At 35.0% G+C, this 21,723-nt stretch overlaps 1 protein-coding gene across 2 annotated transcripts; it reads right to left on the bottom strand.

Moving 5' to 3' along the window:
- Positions 1 to 800: 800 nt before the first annotated feature.
- On the bottom strand, positions 801 to 21,503 carry Gclm (glutamate-cysteine ligase modifier subunit). Of its 2 annotated transcripts, none has more exons than XM_047563043.1 (7): positions 20,946 to 21,503; positions 16,538 to 16,603; positions 13,086 to 13,170; positions 10,194 to 10,235; positions 8,969 to 9,171; positions 7,712 to 7,826; positions 801 to 4,176 (listed from the first exon to the last, which is right to left on the bottom strand). In XM_047563043.1, the coding sequence occupies exons 1-7, from the start codon at positions 21,069 to 21,071 to the stop codon at positions 4,007 to 4,009; spliced, it is 807 nt and encodes a 268-aa protein (XP_047418999.1). In that variant the 5' UTR covers positions 21,072 to 21,503; the 3' UTR covers positions 801 to 4,006. The 2 variants fall into 2 exon arrangements, with proteins under 2 accessions (XP_047418999.1, XP_047418992.1); XM_047563036.1 differs by having other exon boundaries at positions 10,194 to 10,253; positions 20,946 to 21,501.
- Positions 21,504 to 21,723: the final 220 nt, after the last annotated feature.

Below are 21,723 nucleotides of genomic sequence, written 5' to 3'. Positions count from 1 at the left end.
TATAAAACCATCTTAATATGAACCAACAGACACCAAAATCATCTATCACTTTACACAGTTATTGCTAAGGAAGCACATTAAAGATTGACTTTTGGGGCAATGCAACTACATAATAGATTTGCATACATAATATAGTGCAACTACAGAATATATTCTGATATGTTTAGGGGAGTTGGGCAAGTTTTAGTCTCTAATCAAATGTGACCTTCCCAACATTACCTACTTTTGTCCTAACAGAAGCTATTTCCTTTCTAGTAAGAATAAACTTTTGAAGGTAAATGTGTATTTTTACATGTACACTGCTTCATTATTCAATAAAAGTATATTTAAAAACCAGGCACATAGGCCTCCACAATGTTCATATCACACTTCACTCTCTGACTCTATCCTAAAGTTAAGCTCTTTAGGAATGCTTTCCTGTACCTTATTTTGCAAGCCAGCACCACGTCCTTCCATATGACCCCCACCCTGCCCTGAAATCCTTCTCACCACTTGTCATTTACTCACTGCAGCCTTTTATTGCTTATTTGTCTATAGATCTCCTTCTCTCACCTGCAAATATACTGTGTATGCTCCTGGAAGAACAGGTTCATTTGTGTCGACTTGTAACACCTTGCACAGTGCCTAGCACATAGTAGGCACTCAATAAATTTGTTGAATGAAGCATGAATAGCTTTTTATGGCTTAGATATTAAAAATTACTCAATTTATTTTCAAATCATACTCAGTTTAAGTTCAAAGAGTTCAAAATCAATATACTGCTCCAAGATGCTCCCAACTATTGAAACAATTCAATTAAAAAATATACACTCACATTTTATTTTAGTTAAAATCATAATATAGGCAAAAGTAAAAATTATTATAAATATTTAGCCAACAGTGCTTTATAGTTTGCTTTTATAGTATACTACAACAGACACATAAGAAAAAGAATTATCTAATTAAAACATTTTTCTAAGTATATCTCTAAAACCATAAAATATTAATGAAAATCATGTTACCTTTATTTAAAAAGTTAAACTGATGTATCCCATCACCAAGTTTATGGGGAAAAGACAGGTGCATATTTTGGTACATTTGAAAATTAATGATGAAAAAATAGGTTCAGAATCATAAGTTGGTATATACCGAGTGTGAATATACAAATGACACAAATGGTTTAAATATTAAAATGCATGTTTGGCAGAAAGATGAATTGTTAGCCAATATACAATAAATATATCAGATGCTTACATCCCCAAAGATTGAAGATACTGGGTGGAAAGAAAATTTTATAGAAAGAGACAAAATAAAATGAGTCTTAGATCTTATATTACTGAATATAAGATATCCTTAGATACTCCTTATTAATTCTGGTATAGAAAAGTTTGAACCATTTATGCAAAGTAGGTAATAACTTTTTATTTTCCATTTTACACATAACTATCCTAATCACTTGAGGACTGAAAAATTATTAGCTATTACTTGTGATTCAAGTTTTAGCACTGGTCATTCCTAAATGAATACTCTATAAATGTACTAGCAAGATGTGATCTTCAGAATTTATACCACACAGATTTTATAAGCTACTTTGGTCCTTCTGGTGACTACAATTTCTTGGATGGGAATTTAAGATAGTATTATCATGGAGCAAATTCCAAGTTATAGTACATTGTATTATATGCCAGGCTCCAGGGTATTTTGGAAATGTAGTAACAAGCTACAGTTTCTTTTTGTATTTACTGGGAAGAAAACTATAACTCTTTCTACCTTGGGTTGGTTACACAATTCACATCTCCCCTGAAAACATATCTGTTATGTACACTATTCCTAACTTAGCTTTCAGTTTTAAGCAATTATTTGGTAGTATCACCACTCTTCATTTTATGGCTTTTAAAGCAATAAGTCCTTGCTGGGCACAGTGGCATGTGCCTATATTCTCAGGGACTTGGGAAGCTGAGGCAGGAGGATTTTAAGTTTGAGGCCAGCCTCATCAACTTAATGAGACTGTCTCAAGAAATTAAAAGGGCTGGGGGTATAGCTCAGTTTTTATTTTTTTTTTTAAGGTTACCCAGCAACAGAAATTCAGTGTACATAGTGAAACAAAAACTCGCCAAAAAATTCCATACATGATCTCCTTCACAAAATGAATCTATAATCTTGCTTCCTGGGGGTGGGGCAGAGATTATGAAAAAGGAAAGCTCCTGATGAAGTTTGGATATACCAACAATGTTGTTCTTTCCCCCCCATTTTCAAAATAACCCTTCACACAATCCATTTTTATAAGTTATGAGTTTTTAAAATGGTAAATGTGATATTCAAGTTCCCCTTTAAAATACCTCAGCTAGTTTACTACACAAATTTAAAATAAAATGCCCATTTAAAGATTTATACTATAAGAAAAATGTACATTTTCAAATTAAGAAGTTAACTAATACTGATTAATATTATACAATTAATGTAAAAGAAGTCTTTAAGAAGCTCAAATCAGGTAAATAGCTGAATTCACATTATAATTCTAATGATTAAATTTTCTAACCAGAAAACCACAAAACTTAACTTGGGAAAAGAGTCTATTGCATTTTTGTTGAACATGGAAGCATACTGCTTTTCTCTAAGTTCAGAAAATTTGAGTAAAATTAGTTAAATATAGGCCTACAGTTTTAAAATATTGAGATGCAGAGATTTTTAAAGAATTGTTCAAACTATTTGGGTTACTGATACAAATTTATAGAATTAAGGATACACACACACACACACACACACATATATATATATATAAACACACACATATATGTATATCAAAGGTAATAGCTTATTTAATTTGTAATTTTTTCTGATTCTTAAACTCATGAGGAATTACACTAAATTACCATGTAGTCTCTTATTACTCTGGAGTTTTGATTATACTGTTTTGCTTTAAATTAGTTAAGACTAGGCTGGGGGAATGGCTCAGTGGTAAGTTATGTGCTTTTAGCGTGTGCAAGGCCCTGGGTTCAATTCTCAACACCAAAATATCATAAAATAAAATAGTTAAGACCACATCTCAAACCAAGTTGTCTAAACAGAAAATATTGGCCCTGAATTAAAGAATTCTTAAAAAATATTTTCTGGCTTTAGTTCCTCCTAGTCCATTACTACTGGGAATACGTATCACATATTTTACTCAACTGAGTCTTAATCCTTAGCTCTGTGCACCTCTCCTTTCTCCAGAGCCTACAGGACCCAGCATGTGCTAATACTTAATATTCTTGAATGAGGAGCAATATACCAAGGATGGATTAAGAATTACAAAGAATCCGGATATAGTAAATGCTTTTACAAAGCTCCTAAATGGTATTTTCAAAGTTTCTAGTCTCCTTTTCAGATTTACTTTGGTTTGCCTTTGTAAATAACAGGAAGAGAAAATATGGCACAAAAATGCACAGTTAAATCTTAGAGCTAAACTACAAGCAAGAACACATAAAAAAAATTTTAAGTTTCCATTGACATACTGAAGAATGAATTTTATTTACATTACTGGTAGATCCCAACTACTCCAATTATTCTGAGATATAATTATTTTACCAATGACAGGAAAAAAATATCTTCCAGTATTTCCATCTTAACAATTATAAGTAAACTGCTTAGTTTATATTATAGAGTAATAGGCAATTAATGATTTTGAGGGGAAATAAAAATATGTATATACATTACCCTGATGTCTAGGCCAAAATATATCTAACAACAAATTTTCTTGATTTCTATTACTCATAAAAATAAAGGAAAAATATATTGCAAGTATTTTCTTTCTAGACAATTTCAATTAGACAACAATAGTTTAATGAAAACAATACAGTGTTTCATGTGAGTGGACTCATGGAGGCAAGAGAAGTATTCAAAACTTGACAGACAACATACTGTCAAATACAACTGAAGTGTATGTGCCTCAATGACACTATTTATAGGCAACAGATAGATTTTTACACATCTCAATTTTATCTTATATTCAAGGAAAACACAGGTAAGTGGTGACCCTAAGTTGAAGTTAAGAACCCCTTCTTTTGGCTTGCAAAATGTAGCCTTTGGACTTAATAATTCCTCTACTTTTCACAATGACAGAGTATCGCAGCAGCCACAGTGGCACCCACTCATGTGCTTGAATGTCAGGGATGCTTTCCTGAAGAGCTTCTTGGAAACTTGCTTCAGAAAGCAGTTCTAAAACAACAAACAAAACCCCAAAGTGTTAAATTTGAAGATAAAAAAACACTTAACTATGTAGGTAAGCATTTAAACACAACAAAAGAAACATCCCCAAACTGAATACAAAATTAGCTTATTCTTTCATGTGTGCTATGAATCTGAACCAGAATATTAAAAATAGCAGTTCTTTTAAAAGTATGCATCCCTGACTCATAATTTCCAATGTGTAAAGCCTGGATGTTTTTATTTATTTTTTAATATTTCCAGGGAATGCAATATACAGGCAGGAAACATACAAAAAAGTGAAAAGAAAAAAAAAGTCACTCATAACCCTGTTAGTTGGAAATGAACACCATTTCCATTACCTTCAATTTCCTTTCAACTTTTTCTGTGCGTATGTGTATGGAGAATTTAAAATGATTTACAGTGTAAATGGAAAAATCATTAAAGAATCACTAAAAAATCTTTGCCAATAGTTATCTTTTAATTTGCATTTCCTTAAAGAACTTGTTATTTTCACTTCAGTTTTCACTAAAGCTGATCCCGCTCTTCTGCTACCTCTCTTCTAGTCACACTAACTTACTTCCTGTATCCTGAAAGCCTCAAGCACATTCACAAATTGGGGTCTCTGGATCAGCTATTCCTCTTCCCAGAAAACTTCTTACCTTAGTAGAGGTTTCCGACTGCCTCATGTAAAACAACACCCCCAACCTAGACCCTCTTTTTCTCCCTCAGTCAACTTTTCTTTAGAGCATATACCTCTACTAATCATTTTTAATACTTATTTTCTTGCTTGTCTCCCTCCATTAGAATAAAAATTCCATGAAGACTGGGATTTGTCTTAGTATTACATACCTCCAGTACCTAAAACAGTGCTGAGTACATAGTAGGTGGTAAAAAGTCTGATGAATAAATAGATAAAGATGGAAAGATCCACCAGGGCCAGAAGTAACCATATAGATAAGGATCAAGTGACCATCTACATTTGATGATTTGGGAATGCTATCAGACCCATCTAACCCAAATGAACTGCTGCTGACACTTGAATAGTATAATAGTAAACTCCAAGTAACTTAGCTATTTTCATGTGCCAGGCACTTTTCTGAGTATCTTCCATGTTTGAACTCATTTAATCCATATAACCCTATGTGTTAGATACTATTATTTCCCTTTTGGGGGGAAACATCAGTGAGAAGTTAGGTAACTTGCCCAAGGTCACAGTTAGTAAATAGTTTTCATTAATAAAATACAAATGTCTCCTGAGAAAAGTAATATGAATATGGAATTATGTATCAGATTGTCTAACAAGAGGAGGTCCCTGAAAGAATGAGGCATAACACAGATTAGATTTAACGGCAGTGGGTGGAGGGGCAAAGCAAATAAAAGGCAAAGTTCCAAAGTTAGGATCACCAACTTCACAATTTTACTGTAACTGTGGTTAAACTATTACTATAACTTGTAGAACACAGGGTAATGAAAAATAAAGCCATCCTGAGGAATAAGGGTCATTTTATGAATGCAGGTAGACTTCAGGGGACTTAAAAAAATTGTATTTCAGATGGCAGAGTTCAGTGTTTTACAGTTTGTTTACTTAGAAAATCTGACACAAAATTAGAGAACTATGCTACTCATTAACTGAACTATATACTTTTAAAATTAATTCTTTACAACTAGTAAACACAACAAATTAAATGAAGAACTGCTTCAATACAGATGAACGATTCTAAAGATTCATTAATGGCATATGCAGGAACATCCTATAAATTCTAACCAGATTTGGAATTCAAAAATATAGACAACCATGTATCAAATTTTATCAGTAATACAAGAATATAAAGAAGATTAAATTAAATCTATCTCACAGTGTATTTTGCCATACCAATGACAAATGAGCACACAATCTAAATGCCAACATATTTAGTACATGAAGGGGGTATAAGCTAAATCATCATCTGTTGGCAACAACTATGATCAGTGACCCTTAAAAGTAAACATATGTATCTACCAATATATTGAAAGTTAAAATTTAAATGGCTTACAGTTCAGAATAAATCAGCATAGCAATTCTTTGCTACTTTCATCAAAGTAACTTTAAAAATGAGAATCTATTATTTGCTTGTCAAAGTTTTACTGGAGTGGGGAGGCAAGTCACTACAGTATCTTACTCTGATGATGTTTAAACAAAACAGATAACAAAATAAAGTTTTCACACTGAAATACTGTAATATTAATATTTCAAACCAGGAAGAGAGTATAGTATGCAGAGAAAGTCTCCAAATTCATCTTGAACCTAGGTCCAGGTTCAAACTTTGCCCTATGCTAAGTGGGTGACCTTGGCTACTTTCTTAAAATTCTGAGCTCTAAGTCCTCATCAATAAAATGTCTTGTTTTAGTTACTGTGAAGATTAGAGATAGTCTTTCTGAGGCACTTAGTATGATGCCTGGCAATCAAGGAAAAATATCAAAACTCTTCTTCCTCCTCTTCTGATCAAACAGTGAAAAAGTGAGAATGGGGCAGAGTGTCTTAATAGGTTATCCATAAACATTCTAAAAGTGAACAATTAACCTACAATATTATCTTTTTAGATGTGGAAGTAAAAGCTGAATGTTTTTTTGAGGGAGCATCTGTGAAATATAATTTCATCTAATACATAAATACATCTTTTTGTGGTACTGGGGACTGAACTCATTCATACTAGACAACTGCTATACCCCTAGTCCCTCCCTTCAATATTTTTTGAACTAGAAGCCCTATAAAAATGTCACAGATTTATAACTTTCACAAATCATTTTTTGTTTATAACCAAACATTTCTCACCTATACCAAAAATACTTAGTAAATATACAGCTTCTATGAGATATTTATCTTTGCAAGTTACATTGAACATTCTCTTCCCAGTCTTTCTAGTTGTCTTGCAAAATGTTGATAGAAAATTACCCTACAGGGGATACAGGTCAATGGTGGAGCACTTGCCTAGCATATGCAAGACCCTCTGGCTTCAATCCTCAGTACTGTATACATACACACACACACAATTCTTCTTTGGAAGGTAGACAAGTCATTCGAATTAATGTTAAACAATGTTTCTGATTAACACCAAACATATATCTTGACATGATGATTAATAAAATATCTGATTAATTACCTATCTTAAGATGTTACATTTTAAATTAAGTTGTATCTGCCTCTTTTTCTAGATAATTATACTAATTAAGTGGCCCTCTGGTCCAATCTTTGCTGTACTAGACAAGATTATATACATTACTATTTAGGATGTCTTAGAGGGTCTTTTCTTTGTAGTTTAATATTTATAAACCTCAGTAGATCAGATGTTCAGGAAATGATCCCTTCACTTTTTTCCCCATTGGTATAAAAATAGAAATAACAGCATATGTTTTGAACTAACCATTAAGAATAGTTCTAGATAATATCATACATTTATCATTGCACACAAAGTTAAATTTCAACAAATGCCCTTTTTATTTTTTAAGCAATGCTAGGGACTAACCCCATGGGTCTGACACATGCTAGGCAAGTACTCAGTCTTACCTTTTGGATCATTATGAGTCAATAGCTGTATATCAAACTGTTTAGCAAATGCAGTCAAATCAGGTGGCATCACGCAGCAAGAAGCAAGATTAACTTGGTTGCTATTTGGTTTTACCTAGAAGTGAAAATAAAATCACGATCTCTTTACGCAAAGTGGAATGAAATAAGGAATATAAGGGTTTAATTATAGAACACATGGAAAATAACATTTTAAAGTGCTTATAAGTTTATAAAATACTTTTACATGCATATTCTTATTAATCACACTATTCCAAACCATGTCAGTGGTAACAGGGAAAGGAAAAATAGCTGTAGGAGGAGAAAGTCAAAATAGGACTATACTATTAAAAAGTCTCCTGCTAGAATCATTTAGTAATGTGATATATCTGCCCTGGTAACAACCATGATTTTAAGTGTGATGGTTTCAGCAACAGAAGAAATATGTCTTAAAGATAGAGGATCAAATACAAGAAAGTACATTTAATGTCAAAATATAAAATGTGGCTATTAATCAGACAACAGATTTTGAAAGAGAGGAATCAGATAACTTCCAATAACTGTCCTGGTTAATTTTTATATATATTCTGGATCATCCAAGACTCTCGAGCAGGTTCTTGACCATGTCTAGCTACTATACCAAAAGGAGAAGGTGCAATACTTTATCCAAGGTCTTTCTGCCCATAAGAAACTGAAAGTTCTGAAAGAAGGCTGAAGATGACATAAAAGGAACACAGAAAAATTTTAAGAACAAAGGTAAAATATCAGTAACTTCCCTCATAACTTTGAAGGTAATTAGATGAAAGAGCAGGAATGATTAATTTATGATACCTGTTTCATATCAAGCTGTATAAGTGGAGACTCATACATTTTTAAGTAAGAGTCAGCAAAATATTTGTTACATATAATATTCCCTTATTCAGGAAATGAGAGCCATGGTCTCTCATAACATCTAAAGAAAAATGTAATTTTTTCACTACATATGTAAAACTGAAAGAAACAGTGTAATTTGCTCACAATTAAAGTTTTTCTAGTGTTTTTGTCACTCACTTTAAATGGAATATTTAGTTCAGTTAACATACATTCTAAAAACTCCAAACCCCCAATGCTTTAGATAAAGTCTGCCTCAAAGCTCCCATATTTGTGGAGTAGGCACCACACAGTAAGTGTGCACTATGTACATGATGTTTAATAGTAAGCAGCAAAGGCTGGTAAAAATAGATTCCTCCCCAGAGTGCACAGGATCTGGCCATCCTTTACCTGTGCCCACTGATAGAGTTGCTCCAACTGTGTTTTATCTAGATCAGAGGTACCTATAGCAACAATCTTCTTGCTTTGAACTAAGTTTTCTAATTCCTCCCAATAAGGCTGTAAATGTTCCAAGGAAAGATTAACTCCATCTTCAATAGGAGGTGAAGCAATGATCACAGAATCCAGTTGTGCAACTCCAAGGACTGAACAGGCTGATGAGAAGAAAGGGACAAAAAAGATCATAGTCTGCTACATAATAAAAACAAGTATTATTAATGTGCTCAAAGTATACCACTGAATTCTGTCCATGTCATTCACTAATTTTCCATACAAATAGATTATTTCACAGTTTACTTTTCATTTAGAATACTTCCATCTTTTGTATACCATCTCTGCGTTGGCATACAAGTGGGTTTCTCTGACCTCCCTTCTTCCTAGGGAGCTCACAACTATAGTAGGTTCCTCCTTCTGGAGAACAGGCTTCTTTTTTGTTTTCTAGGCCCCAAGACTTTTTGGTAGCTTCCTTATCTTTATATAATTTTCTTCTCTAGTTCTACCTGCTAACTAGTATCTGATATGGATGATCACAAGAATTACAACTCAACAGTCTGTGACTTGGTAGTGTTGTAGCAAGAATAAGCCTGAAACTCTGAAAACTACGACTACATTTACAGAGGTAGATAATTTCTTAATTTCTATAAAAAGAACTTAAAGAGCTTATTTTAAATAATTATATTCACTCTACAGTTATATGAAAAGGCTAATTATTTAAGTTTGCAACATATATAAATGCTGAAAGAATGCTTTAGAAGTATTTAATCACTGTAATACTACAATAATTAAACCATGGGCCAAAAATAGATGTAAGATACTTATTTTTAGTTGTTGTCTTTGACTTTCATATTTTATCTACAGTACTAAGAGCTAATAATATGATTAAGAAGAATTTCTATACCTAAGCAACCTTTATTAGTCAATATCTGATAATTAAGTCAATAATTAGCTAATTAAGTAAGAATCTGTTGTATCTTTTAGTTTTCTTCTACATGAAAATGAGTATATATAAGTCAATATTATTCTACAGAGGCCTTAAGAAATTATCACTTTAAAAGGCAAAATTAGAATCTGCTCATGTTCTTTTTTCACTCTAGATCTGAACATAAATTAAAACTAATAAAATTAATTTAAAGTCCACTATTAATAAAGTTAAAAATAAAGTTAAATTTTTGCTTACCCATGTCAACTGCATTCCTAGTTGATGATGAAGAATTTGATCCTACAATGAACAGTTTTGCTGAGTAACAACAACAAAAACACCTGATTACTATATTTAGGTGTACATTTTACTATATAGTAATAACATGACAGATAATCCTTAATTACTTTTCCTTTCCTAGTTACATAATTTTATAGTTTTAATTTTAAGACATAAAAGTTCATTTCCACTAACTTTTTAATTATATAGTTAGTTGTCAACAACTTGTTAAAATTAAAAGCAAATATTAGAAGGCAGATCAGATAAGGGAGCTTAAATTACTTGAAATGTACATTTTTATGAATTAAAAATTAATAGAGCATATTATATCCAATAAACTATAATCTATAAAAAGACTAAATTAAAGGTGTTACAATGAGAAAACTGAAGGAAAAAATTCACAATCCTACCTTTCCAATAGAATCATTTTCATTTTCAGACATTACCTTGCAGTTTTTGGTCACATGAAGGTACATCTTTTCTAGTCTATGTAGCATTTAGTTATCTTAAAAAAATTTGTAATAGTAATGTGCTTACTCTAGAACTGAAGAAAATCTATAAAAGTACAAAGACCAAAAAGAATAGCCAAGAATCTCATTACCCAAAGTAATTACTATTTAGATTTTTGTGTACTATGTATTTAATGTATAATTTTAGATACTCAATTTTTATACATGAACATTATTCTATAAATCAGTTCCTGTTTGTTGAATATTTAGGTGAGTAATGTTCCTGCAGTAGTTTCGGTTTTCTGTTATCACATGAAATACTAAAACAACCATCTTCAAACTCTGTTCAACTTTATGCTGAATCATTTTCCAAAGACAAATTATCAGAAATGTGATTCAGTCAAAAGATCTAATGTTTCTTGTTGAGTCTTGTTCTAGTTTAGTTACTCTACTTTAGAAAAGATGTGCACCAGTTTTCCAGACCACGAACAGTGAAGAGTTGCTCTCCTAACAACACAGGATGCTCAACCAGCAAAGTTTATGCAAATATTACAAAATCTGAAAAACTGAAATCTGAAACACTTCTTGTCCCAGCATTTTGGACAAGGGCTACTCAATATGTACTATCTCCCATAATTACACTCTATGAAAATTCTCCCTACCACTCTCCTTTGATCCATGAAATGACCTTCTGTTTCTGAAAGATGAGGCATTTTCAGATAGGTAGAAAGAAGAAAGTTCCTCATGTGGGAGGATTCTGATATCTATATCAACTCTCAAGCCCTATAGAAATTGAACACAACTTGTAAAAGATCCAAAATGAATCTACGGCATGAATTACAACTAACCACACAAAGTATAATGCTTTTACTTCTATTCCTACACGAATAGCAATGTGAAATTGACAGAAAGAAATGGATTTTGGAGTTGGGCATACCTGATTGAACTCTGCTTTAAGCATTTACTCTGACAACTTTTTTTTCCTTTAAAAAGTTCTTTTTCTTAAAACAGGGTCTTTTTTCTTTTTTGTAAACAATTAGCACAAAAGCAATTAGTATTTCAGCCAGTCTCTGAAAGCCACGAGGATAATAAATCATTAAAACTTAAGAAAGGATCCAACATGCCATCAATTTGTGGGTGGAGGTCATTTTAGGCTTTAGAAACATAGCAGAGTTAAAAACAGGGTCTTGATATGTTGCCCAGGCTGATCTCAAACTCCTGGTTTCAAGTGATCTTCCTGTCTCAGCCTTCCAAGTAGCTGGGACTACAGCCACAAACCTCTATCTACCCAGTTGTATGACAACTTTCAAGTTATTCAATGTCACTAGTGCAATGGGAATAACAGCTCTAACTTGTAGGTTTGATTTGATAATTACATGAAGAAATACAGCACTTAAGTGACAACTACAGTGCCTGGTATAAAGCAAGACTCAATAAATAGTAGTCAGTATTATTAGAATCAAAAGATAATGCTCTCATTGTACAAATGAATCTTAATAATAATAATACAATTTAGCAATGATCACAATAACATGGTAATTAAAAACAGATACCATGCATTTTATAGCAAGCATTATGCTATATACTTTTAGTTATTTTATCCAACTTATAAAGAAGCCTGTGAAATAACTGCATCATCATTTTATAGATGAGGAAACTGAAGCTCAGAGTTGAATACTTTGTTAGATCATAATTATATTGGCCAGTAATCTACACACCCAGGAATCTCAATCTAGGCTAGCTCAAGCTTTTCATTACTATGCTCTGCTGACTATAAACTGAGGACAGAACAGAATAAATTCTCATTTTAAATTCTGGAATGTATTATTACTACATATATTGAATGGATATGTGTTTTTCTGTTGCCCAGACTTCTTTCTACACTTCCAGGTAACCTCAGTCATTAGTTACTAGCATCCCCCAGGAAGGGAGGGCTTATGCTTTGGGTAGACACTGCTCTTAAGCCTTCCCTTTATCCTTTCCATTTCTTTTACCCTAATTTTTCTGCTGTTCTGAACATAAGTAAATTATATAACATAAGAACATCATGAAGAACACCAAGTTACAAAGTTATATTCTGACTTCACTGAAGTAGCCAACATTGACTTCTTATAACTCCTTGTTAAAGAGTTGACATTAAAGCTGGGTATAATCCCAGTGGCTTGGGAGTAAAAAAGGGCTGGAGATGTGACTCAGTGGATAAACAAACGACCCTGGGTTCAATCCCTGGTACCCTACCCCCCCAAAAAAAGCTGACATTAACATTATGTTTAAAAAGGAATTTTTGTATTTTCCACACTTAGTGATGAAATTGCTCATGACCCACAGGAAGGAAAGGCTTATTCCCATGCCTAACAAAACTTTACTATTCCTTCCACTGCATAACAAATTGAATTGTAAAGTTGTAAAGACTGAACTTTACCAGAAACTTTCATTTCTTCTCTTTCATCAGGATTTATCTTTTCTACTGCATGAGAAACAGTACACTCCAAGACATCTGGAAATTCCTAAAATAGACACAATATTTATAATGAATATAGAATTGGTATTTCTGATTAATTATAAATTTCCTATTGCTCATGAAACCCTTTAGAAGAGAACCTGTAAGAAAACAGGATTTTATTGGTGCATTAAATTACATAATAGTGGAATTCATTGTTACATATTCACATATGCACCTAATATAATAAGAACTTCCCATTTCTCTCCCCTCTTTCTTCTCCCTGGTCTCCTTTCTCTACTCTGCTGGCTTCCCTTTTATTTTCATGAGATTCCCATTCCCCCAATTTTTTTCCCTCCCTTTTCTCTTGAGTTACATGTGAGGGAAAATGTATGACCCTTGACTTTCTGAATTTGGTTTATTTCAATTAATATGATATTCTCAAGTTCCATCCATTTTCCCGTCAATGACATAATTTCATTCTTTATGGGCCCACTTTTTCTTCTATTAGGCACGGGGTCTCTGTTTTAGCGCCTAAGTCTGATTGATTTGAGTTGATTTTGTGCAGAGTGAGAGATAGTAGTTTAATTTCATTTTACTACGTATGGATTTCCAGTTTCCCCAGCACCATTTACTGAAGAGGCTATCTTTTCTCCAATGTATGTTTTTGGCACCTTTGTCTAGTATGAGATAACTGTATTTATATGGATGTGTCTCTGTGTCTTCTATTTTGTACCATTGGTCTGTGTATCTGTTTTGGTGCCAATTATTGATACTCTTAATGTCTGCTATTCTAACTGGAGTAAGATAAAATCTTAGTGCAGCTTTGATTTGCATTTCCCTAACTGCTAAAGATGTTGAACATTTTCATATACTGGCTGGCTATTTGTAATTCTTCTTTTGAGAAAGGACTATTTATTTCATTTGCCTATTTATTGATTGAGTTCGTGTGTGTGTGTGTGTGTGTGTGTGTGTGAAGTATTTTGAGTTCTTTATATATTCTGGATATTAATCCTCTGTCAGAATAGTAGCTAGCAAAATTTTTCTCACATTTTCTCTTCATTCTCGTTTTCTTTGCTGTGCAGAAGTTTTTTAATTTGATGTATTCATTTATTAATTCTTGATATTCCTGAGCTTTAAAGTCCTATTGAGGAGGTCACTATCTATACCTTTATGTTGCAATATTGACCCTACATTTTCTTACAGCTGTTGCAAAGTTTCCAGTCAGAGGTGTTTGACCCATTTTAAACTTACTTTTGTGTAAGGTTGAGAGAGATCTAGTTTCATTTTTTTACATATGCATAACCATTTTCCCAGCACCATTTGTTAAAAGGGCTATTTTTAAATTTTTTAAGTGCCATTCTCAAGGATCAGATGACTGTATCTGTGTGGGTTTGTCTCTGTGTCTTCTATTCCTTTCCACTGGCTTATGTCTGTTTGTGTGTCAGTACCATGCAGTTTTTGTTACCATAACTTTGTAGTATAATTTGAAGTCAAGTATTGTGATACCTCCAACATTTTTTTTTCTCAGAATGACTTAAGACAATGGGATTGTTTACTTGAGTTTACTTGAGGTCTACATAGGCTTCTTCTTAAAGGTTGTAAAGCTCTGACATAAAGATGAAATGCTGTGTGTGTCCATTTTCTGGGGAAAAGTATCTCATTTTCATTAAGATTTCAGAAAAATGCATGATCAAAACTTTAAAAAAAAAAAACAAGCAGGGGAGGAGTACATGAAGAGTTACAACCACTGAAAATAGCACATAAATTTTACTTAAAAAATAAACTATCCATTCTGAATAATGACATGTTAAAAACTTTCTAAAACTTTAAAAACTTTTGCAAACTTAAAAAAAAAAAACTTAAAAAAAAGTTTTAATGTCATTCAACTTAAACTTGTGAGGGAATGCAGGTGATTTCTGAAAGTATATTTTAAGAGTAGTTTTAGATTAACAGCAATAGTGAGCAGAAGACACAAAGATTTCTCATTCACCCCCTGCATCCATACATGCATTGCCTCCCCCATTATCAACATCTCCTTCAGATGGCACATTTACACCTGATAAACTTGCATTAACAAATCAATGGGCCAACGTACAAGGACAATGTATCTACCATTATGAGATCACTGCCATAAAAATCCTGTGCTTAAAAAAAAATCCTCTGTGCTCCACTTATTCATCCTTCTCTTTCCTCTAAGTCCAGCAACCAATGATCTTCATACTATTTCCATGGTTTTGCTTTTCTAGAACATAGGTGAGATTACACAGTATGTGGCCTTTTCACACTGATTTTTTCCATTTAGTTAATATGCATTCCGGATTCTTCCATGTCTTTTTGTAGATTGACAGCTCATTTCTTTTAGCAATGAAACAACATTCTATTGTCTGGATGTACCAAACTTTATATGTATCTACTGAAGAATGTTTTGGTTGTTTACAAATATGGCAATTATGAATAGAGTTGCCATATATATCTATGTGCAGAAATTTTTGAGGGCAAAAATTTTCAACTCATATTGACAGACACCAAAGAGCAAGATTGCTTTATCACATGACAACAGTATGTTTTGTCTTGTAATCACAAACATTTTTTTAACAAATTTTTTCCCTGAGTGCAATTTTTTTTAAAAAAAGCAAGGGCCATTCTAATGCCTTATAATGAATAATTTATAAGGATAACAATAAAAATGTTAGTACATATTAGTCAGAAACATTAGTTTACATAACAAGATTTAACAAAACAAAGAGTGAGTCCTTTCCCATGATTCATGAGCAAATTACAATACCCAGTACATACCAGGAGTCCAGTTACAAGTCATGCACACATACAGTAAATGGTCATTCAGAGAAGCAGAAATCAAAGACATGAATCAAAGACACGAATCTAGTAGCTACAGAGTTTTTAATCTGCAGTATGCACAAGGGAACAAATGTTTCCAGCACATGTCCTCTTTCAGGCTTTTAAAGTAGTTTGGATTTCAGGGTGGTTATAGATAGGTACTTTTATATTAACATTTATGATAACAGTCATATACTGACATTCAATGAAATATTGATCCTTATTGTTTCACTGTAAAAATTATTTCTAGGAACTATATTATTGGGGTGGATATTCTATCTAATCTACCAATCAAAGCTGCTTAATAATCATTCCTCTACTACTATCAATATCAATAGGAATAAAACTACTGGTGAGGAAACTGGTGGGAATTAAACATGAGAAATCCCATCATCTTGTCTAGGTTGAAGAGTTGCCTACAGAGTTCAGATTTTCTACTTTATACTTAATTTAACAGGATCAGATTGCTATCTCTGCAGCTCAGCCACAAGGGGTTTAATAACTCATTGCCTATTTGACTTCCCTCCCCAAACTTAGAAAGTTAACTTCCTGCTTACTTCACTTTCCTTTTGACCTGCAGGATTTCCACTTACCCTGACCAAATCTGGGTTGATTTGGGAACTCCATTCATTCAAGGTCTTTTGGATACAATCTCGAAGCTGCAAAAGGAATGCATTTTTAAACTGTTAATCAAACTCTACTCACTCCCTATACATTTACAATAAGAATGCAGAGTTTGGTAAATTAAGCAGGAAAAAAAAGACATCAATAGGATTTACCACACAAACCTAAAGTTTAATTCTACAATGTTTTTGTTTCCTTCAACAGATAAATTCAGACCTCCTCTACTCTGAATTCTCAAGTATTCTTGACCCAAAGCAATAGTCTAATTATTTTTACACTGTTTCTATACCAATGAAACTTTAAGTAAACTTCTGAAACTTAAAAGCATTCATAAAGAAAAAATGATTTCAAGAATAAGGTTATAAAACAAAGGAACTTGAATTTAAGCCACAGATACTAAAACTCTTATTAATCATTATGCTACTATATTCCTTGAAGACAAGCAACAGAGTAAGTATGGCCAGAAGAACTCCTATATCAGAATCACCTGTGGTGTTTATTAAAGATTCAAACTTTTGAGCTCAATCCTAGACCTGATGAACACTCTCAAGAGCAGCCAGGAGTTCCATTTTAATAGGTATCCCAAGTAATTACTATATACTCTGAAGTCTGAGAATCACAGGACAGATGTACCTTACAGAGGTCATCACGCATAATGATAGGCAATAAGTCATTTCCTAACACCTCAGTATACCTCTAACTTGTCTTCAATGTTTTCTTGGATAAACAATATTTGTTTATCCAAAATGCTGTCCACAATAGTATGTTGTAAATTCATTAAGGAGTTTATTCTATTTATATCTCTTATGTCAATATTTCAAACTTACTTGACAGTCCAAAGTAAGATGTATATTCACTTAATGTGTGAAAGAAGACCTACCTGCATATGAAGGAACAAAAAATTCACAAAACAGTATTTATGGTCACTACATGCGAGTACCCTACTGGCTTTTATTCTATTAATTAGAAAAAAATAAGTGGTTCTATGACTTGCTAAACTGATTAGTGACCACTAATTGGCCAACACCAGTAATCTGAAATCACTGTCTTAAAAGATAAATCAAGGTTACAGTACTTTACATTCTTTAGGCAATCAATAAAAAAAGAAATAAGTAATGAAAGCAAGCCCCTGAACTGCAAAAGCACTTTCTTTTTTTTTTTTTTTTTTTTTTTTTTTGCGGTGCTGGGGATTGAACCCAGGGCCTCAAGCGCTCTACCAACTGAGCTATCTCCCCAGCCCCACAAAAGCACTTTCTGAACAGTGACAACAGAGACTAAACTTCTAAACAATAATTGCTTATAAAAACTGACACAAGCACTTTACCACTTTTATTTTTCCATATTGGGAATTAAACCCAGTAGTGTTTAACCATTGAGCCACACCCTCAGTCTTTTATTTAGAGGGTCATACTGAGTTGCCAAGTGCCTTCCTAATCTGCTGAGGCTGGCTTTGAACTTGTGATCCCCCTGTCTCAGTCTCCTGAGTTGGTGGGATTACAAGTGTGTACCACCTCGCTCAGCTACCACTTCTTAATATAAATAATCACACAGGGAAAACTGATTTATCAATTTAAGAGCACACAGTCACTATATTAGGATTTATAATCCACAACAATAATCTGCTATTATGCTATCCATAATAACTTACTTGAATTTAAGTTACAAGGTCTATATCTTTATGTAAAATGTATTGCTAATCACACTGAAGTCAGTAGATAAAAATTAGTTGATAATCTTTCCAGATAAATCAGTAACAGTTGAGGAAGCAGGACTGATTGAGGTTAACAATTTTATCAGAAGTGCTTTAGCTCAAATTCTGTGAGAATTCTAAGAAATTTTTCTCTGGAAGGATGATTCATTTACATATAAGGCTTTCCTGATGAATTCTTTAATTCAGAAAGATAAGTATATTTTCAGAGTATTCATTCCTTTTCTGAAACCATCTCTTTTATTAATCTTGGTTTCTGCAAAATTCAGGATAAATTATAGAAAAGTCCAGTTATGTAAGAAACTCATTGTATCATAAACTGATTTTTAATCTTGTAAGTTACATGTTATCTATACTGACTGAATATTAACCTTATAACTTTTTGTTTCCTGCTTTCTTCATCATCACATACACAGTATCACTAAAGATAAATATCGCCACAATTTCGTCTATATTAGATCCAGAATTGCTTAAGAATTTAAATACCACAATTCAATTGATCAAATACTCAATCAAAAAAAGGGCAAAACAGTCTTACAATGACCCATTTGAAAACAATATGTGATCCTAGGTTCGATCCTTAGTCTTAAATAAATAAATATAATATGTAAAATATCTGATTTCATAAAACTATAGTGAAACACAAAAATATGGGAAAAGATCATAGGATCAAAAAAGCATTAGAATCAGAAAAGATCTTTAAGAATTGAGCACTCTACCAAATGTGTGAAATTTCAATAATGAAATGAATTTTTTCTTTTTAAAATCTCTTCAATGAGGTCAGGCTGTTTCAAGTGGTACACCCCAATTTGGAGCTTATCAATAATGAATGATTTTTTTTCCCACTTCCTTTTATCTCTTCAATGAGGTTGAGCTGTTTCAAGTGGTACATCCCAATTTGGTGCTCTTTAGGTAAAATTCTTTACACAGAAATAAAACATGACCATCCTATACTAATTAAACTGTTACAGTTTCCCTACAACATGCTGCTGTTTCTTCAAGTTTTCCTCAAATGTTCTAGTATCTTTAGTTTTGTCCTACTGACAAGGCACCCTAAACAAAATACTACACACCAGAATTAATCCTCTGTTTTTCAGAAAATTGTGTGCATCACTACACACTGTCTGGGTATAGTTCAGTGGTAGAGTCCTTGCGAAGCATGTGTGAGACCCTGAGTTCCATCCCTAGCATCATGTTAAAAAAAAATAAAAATTAAAAATTAAAACAGGTTAGAAAAAAATCAGATCACTCAGTATACAAGGGTTAACATCTTTTTGTGAGAGCTCTGTTTCAGATATACTGATATATATATAAATATAAAATTATGAACTGGATGGGTAAAATACATTTTTTACCACTTGGAGTCAAAAACTTTGAAAGCCAGTACTCTAGAATGTGTTACAGTGAGATAAGAGAGAACATTTTACTCAATATTATCAAAATACATGCAAAACTTCAGCTACATTGATCATCACTATCAGTGCTGAAAGAAATTAAGGCTCTATGTACCAAATACAGAAATAACTTATCTTTCAGAGAAATGGTCAAAGTGGGTGGTTTAAATAAAGCTGGAACCCAAACACAGAATAGGGTAGGGATTCTGGTGCCTATTCAAGTTACAATCAAGAGTTCTCACCTCCTGAAGGGTGCTGGTTCCCTACACATACCCAGATGCTACTTACTGTATGGTCTGTGGACAACACCTCTTGTATAAAAACAGTTAAAACTGCCATGGGACAGCTGATAACGTCATAACGTGACAGTTTAGGCAATTGATTCTTTTAATCAGGATTTATCTTTCTGATGGAACCAGGTTGTATGGCGATAAACGCACCTAGGTTAAACATTTTCGTATATAATCTCTTACTTTCCACAACAACTTGATGAGGAAGGGAGACCCAACTTTAAAGCTACTTTCCCAAAGTCACACAGCTCCTGAAGTTTTTGTTTTACTATTTTTACATTTAACCAACACATCGTAATCGTACATATTCACTGGGAATTTTTTTCAAGTACTAAAATTGTTCCACACCATCAATTAGCTGTGCAATCAATGGATGACTACTCACTGGCTCAGGAACAGCCAGCAACAAATGTGTAACTAGTGCATACTTCCTGATTAATATCTGCCACCTCCAACTAACTAGTGATCAGTCTTCGGGCAAATAAAATGCGGCAGATTAACTTCCAGTAAGAAAAAATATACACCTACACCCAAACTTAATTTGAGTGTTTAATCATTTGCTTCACAGCAATTAGCTAATGTCGACATTCTCAAAGTTAAGCGTATTGTGAATACTATTTCATTTACCAAAGGTTAATCTTTCGAATATTCCTTTACCTGGACAGTGTGGGGGAGGGAGCGAGAGATGGGGAGAGGGACCGAGCCTCCTATGGCGCTGTGACTGCCCTGCCAGGGAGAGGGATCCAGTGCGTCTCAAGTGTTCTGCTACCGGCCGCGAGCAGCGGCAGAGGGGGCACTGGGTGTGCAGCTGCACCTGCTAAGTTTTTAGGACGCTCGGCCCCGGGCAGCAGGTCCCGAGGCGAGGTCTCGCCGACCCCGGCCGCAGCCTCCCGCTGGAGCCCAGGTGCGCCCTCCCCGCACCTGCCCTGGCCCGCGGCCTGCCCCGGAACCTGGGTCTCCGCGGACGCTGCTGGCCGGCCCTCACCTCCTCGCTGTGCGTGGAAGGGCACTTCTTCCGCAGGCGGCCCCAGTTCAGCAGGTTCCCGGTCTGCAGGTGCAGGGTGCTGGCCCGCGCCAAGAGCGCCCCGGCCGCGCGGCTGTCGGTGCCCATGGCAGCGGCCGCCCGAGGGGCCAGGAAGGGACGGGGCAGGCGAGAAGGTGGCTGTCTCGCAGGACGCTGTGCCCGAGGCCGCAGGGGCGAGCGCGAGGCTGTCGACCCCGCGCGGCGGTAGCCCGATGTGCGCTCCGGCCCAAGGAGGCCGGACGGCGGCGGCGAAGCGGCGGCCCGGGAGGGGGACGCTGAGGCTGCGGCTCGGGCTCTGGCTGCTTCTCTGGCTTCTGCGGCCGCAGGAGAGTTGACTCCAAACTGAGGGAGCTGTTTCCTGGAAGACAATGACTAAGCAGAAATCGCGGCAGAGAAAAGTGCTTCGTAACCGTTACTCGTCCCGCGGCGGGCAGGGGCGGAGCGCGAACGGACTGCGGGACTCCGGCCTGCGGGTGACTGGCCCCGGCCTGCGGCGGGCGTGGCGGCGGGCGGGCGCGCGGGCCGAGAGCGCGGGCAGCGCGGCTGGCAGCGCAGCGCGCGGCAGGGCTCCCCCTGGCGGTCCGAGGACTGCGCGCCCGACGCAGCCCGCGCCCCCTGCGGTGTACCGGCGCTGGCGGGCGCGCTCCTCCGCCAATGGCGCCCTCGCTGCTGGTTTCCTCACACGCCCTTTTAAAAGGACAGCTGAAGGGTCCGCCAAGGCTTTGAAATACTACCTGGG

The sequence above is a fragment of the Sciurus carolinensis genome, chromosome 1 (genome assembly GCF_902686445.1).
Source record: "Sciurus carolinensis chromosome 1, mSciCar1.2, whole genome shotgun sequence".
Taxonomy (NCBI): domain Eukaryota; kingdom Metazoa; phylum Chordata; class Mammalia; order Rodentia; family Sciuridae; genus Sciurus; species Sciurus carolinensis.
Note: the sequence above shows the minus strand (reverse complement) of the source record. Positions and strands in the feature narration are given on the sequence as shown.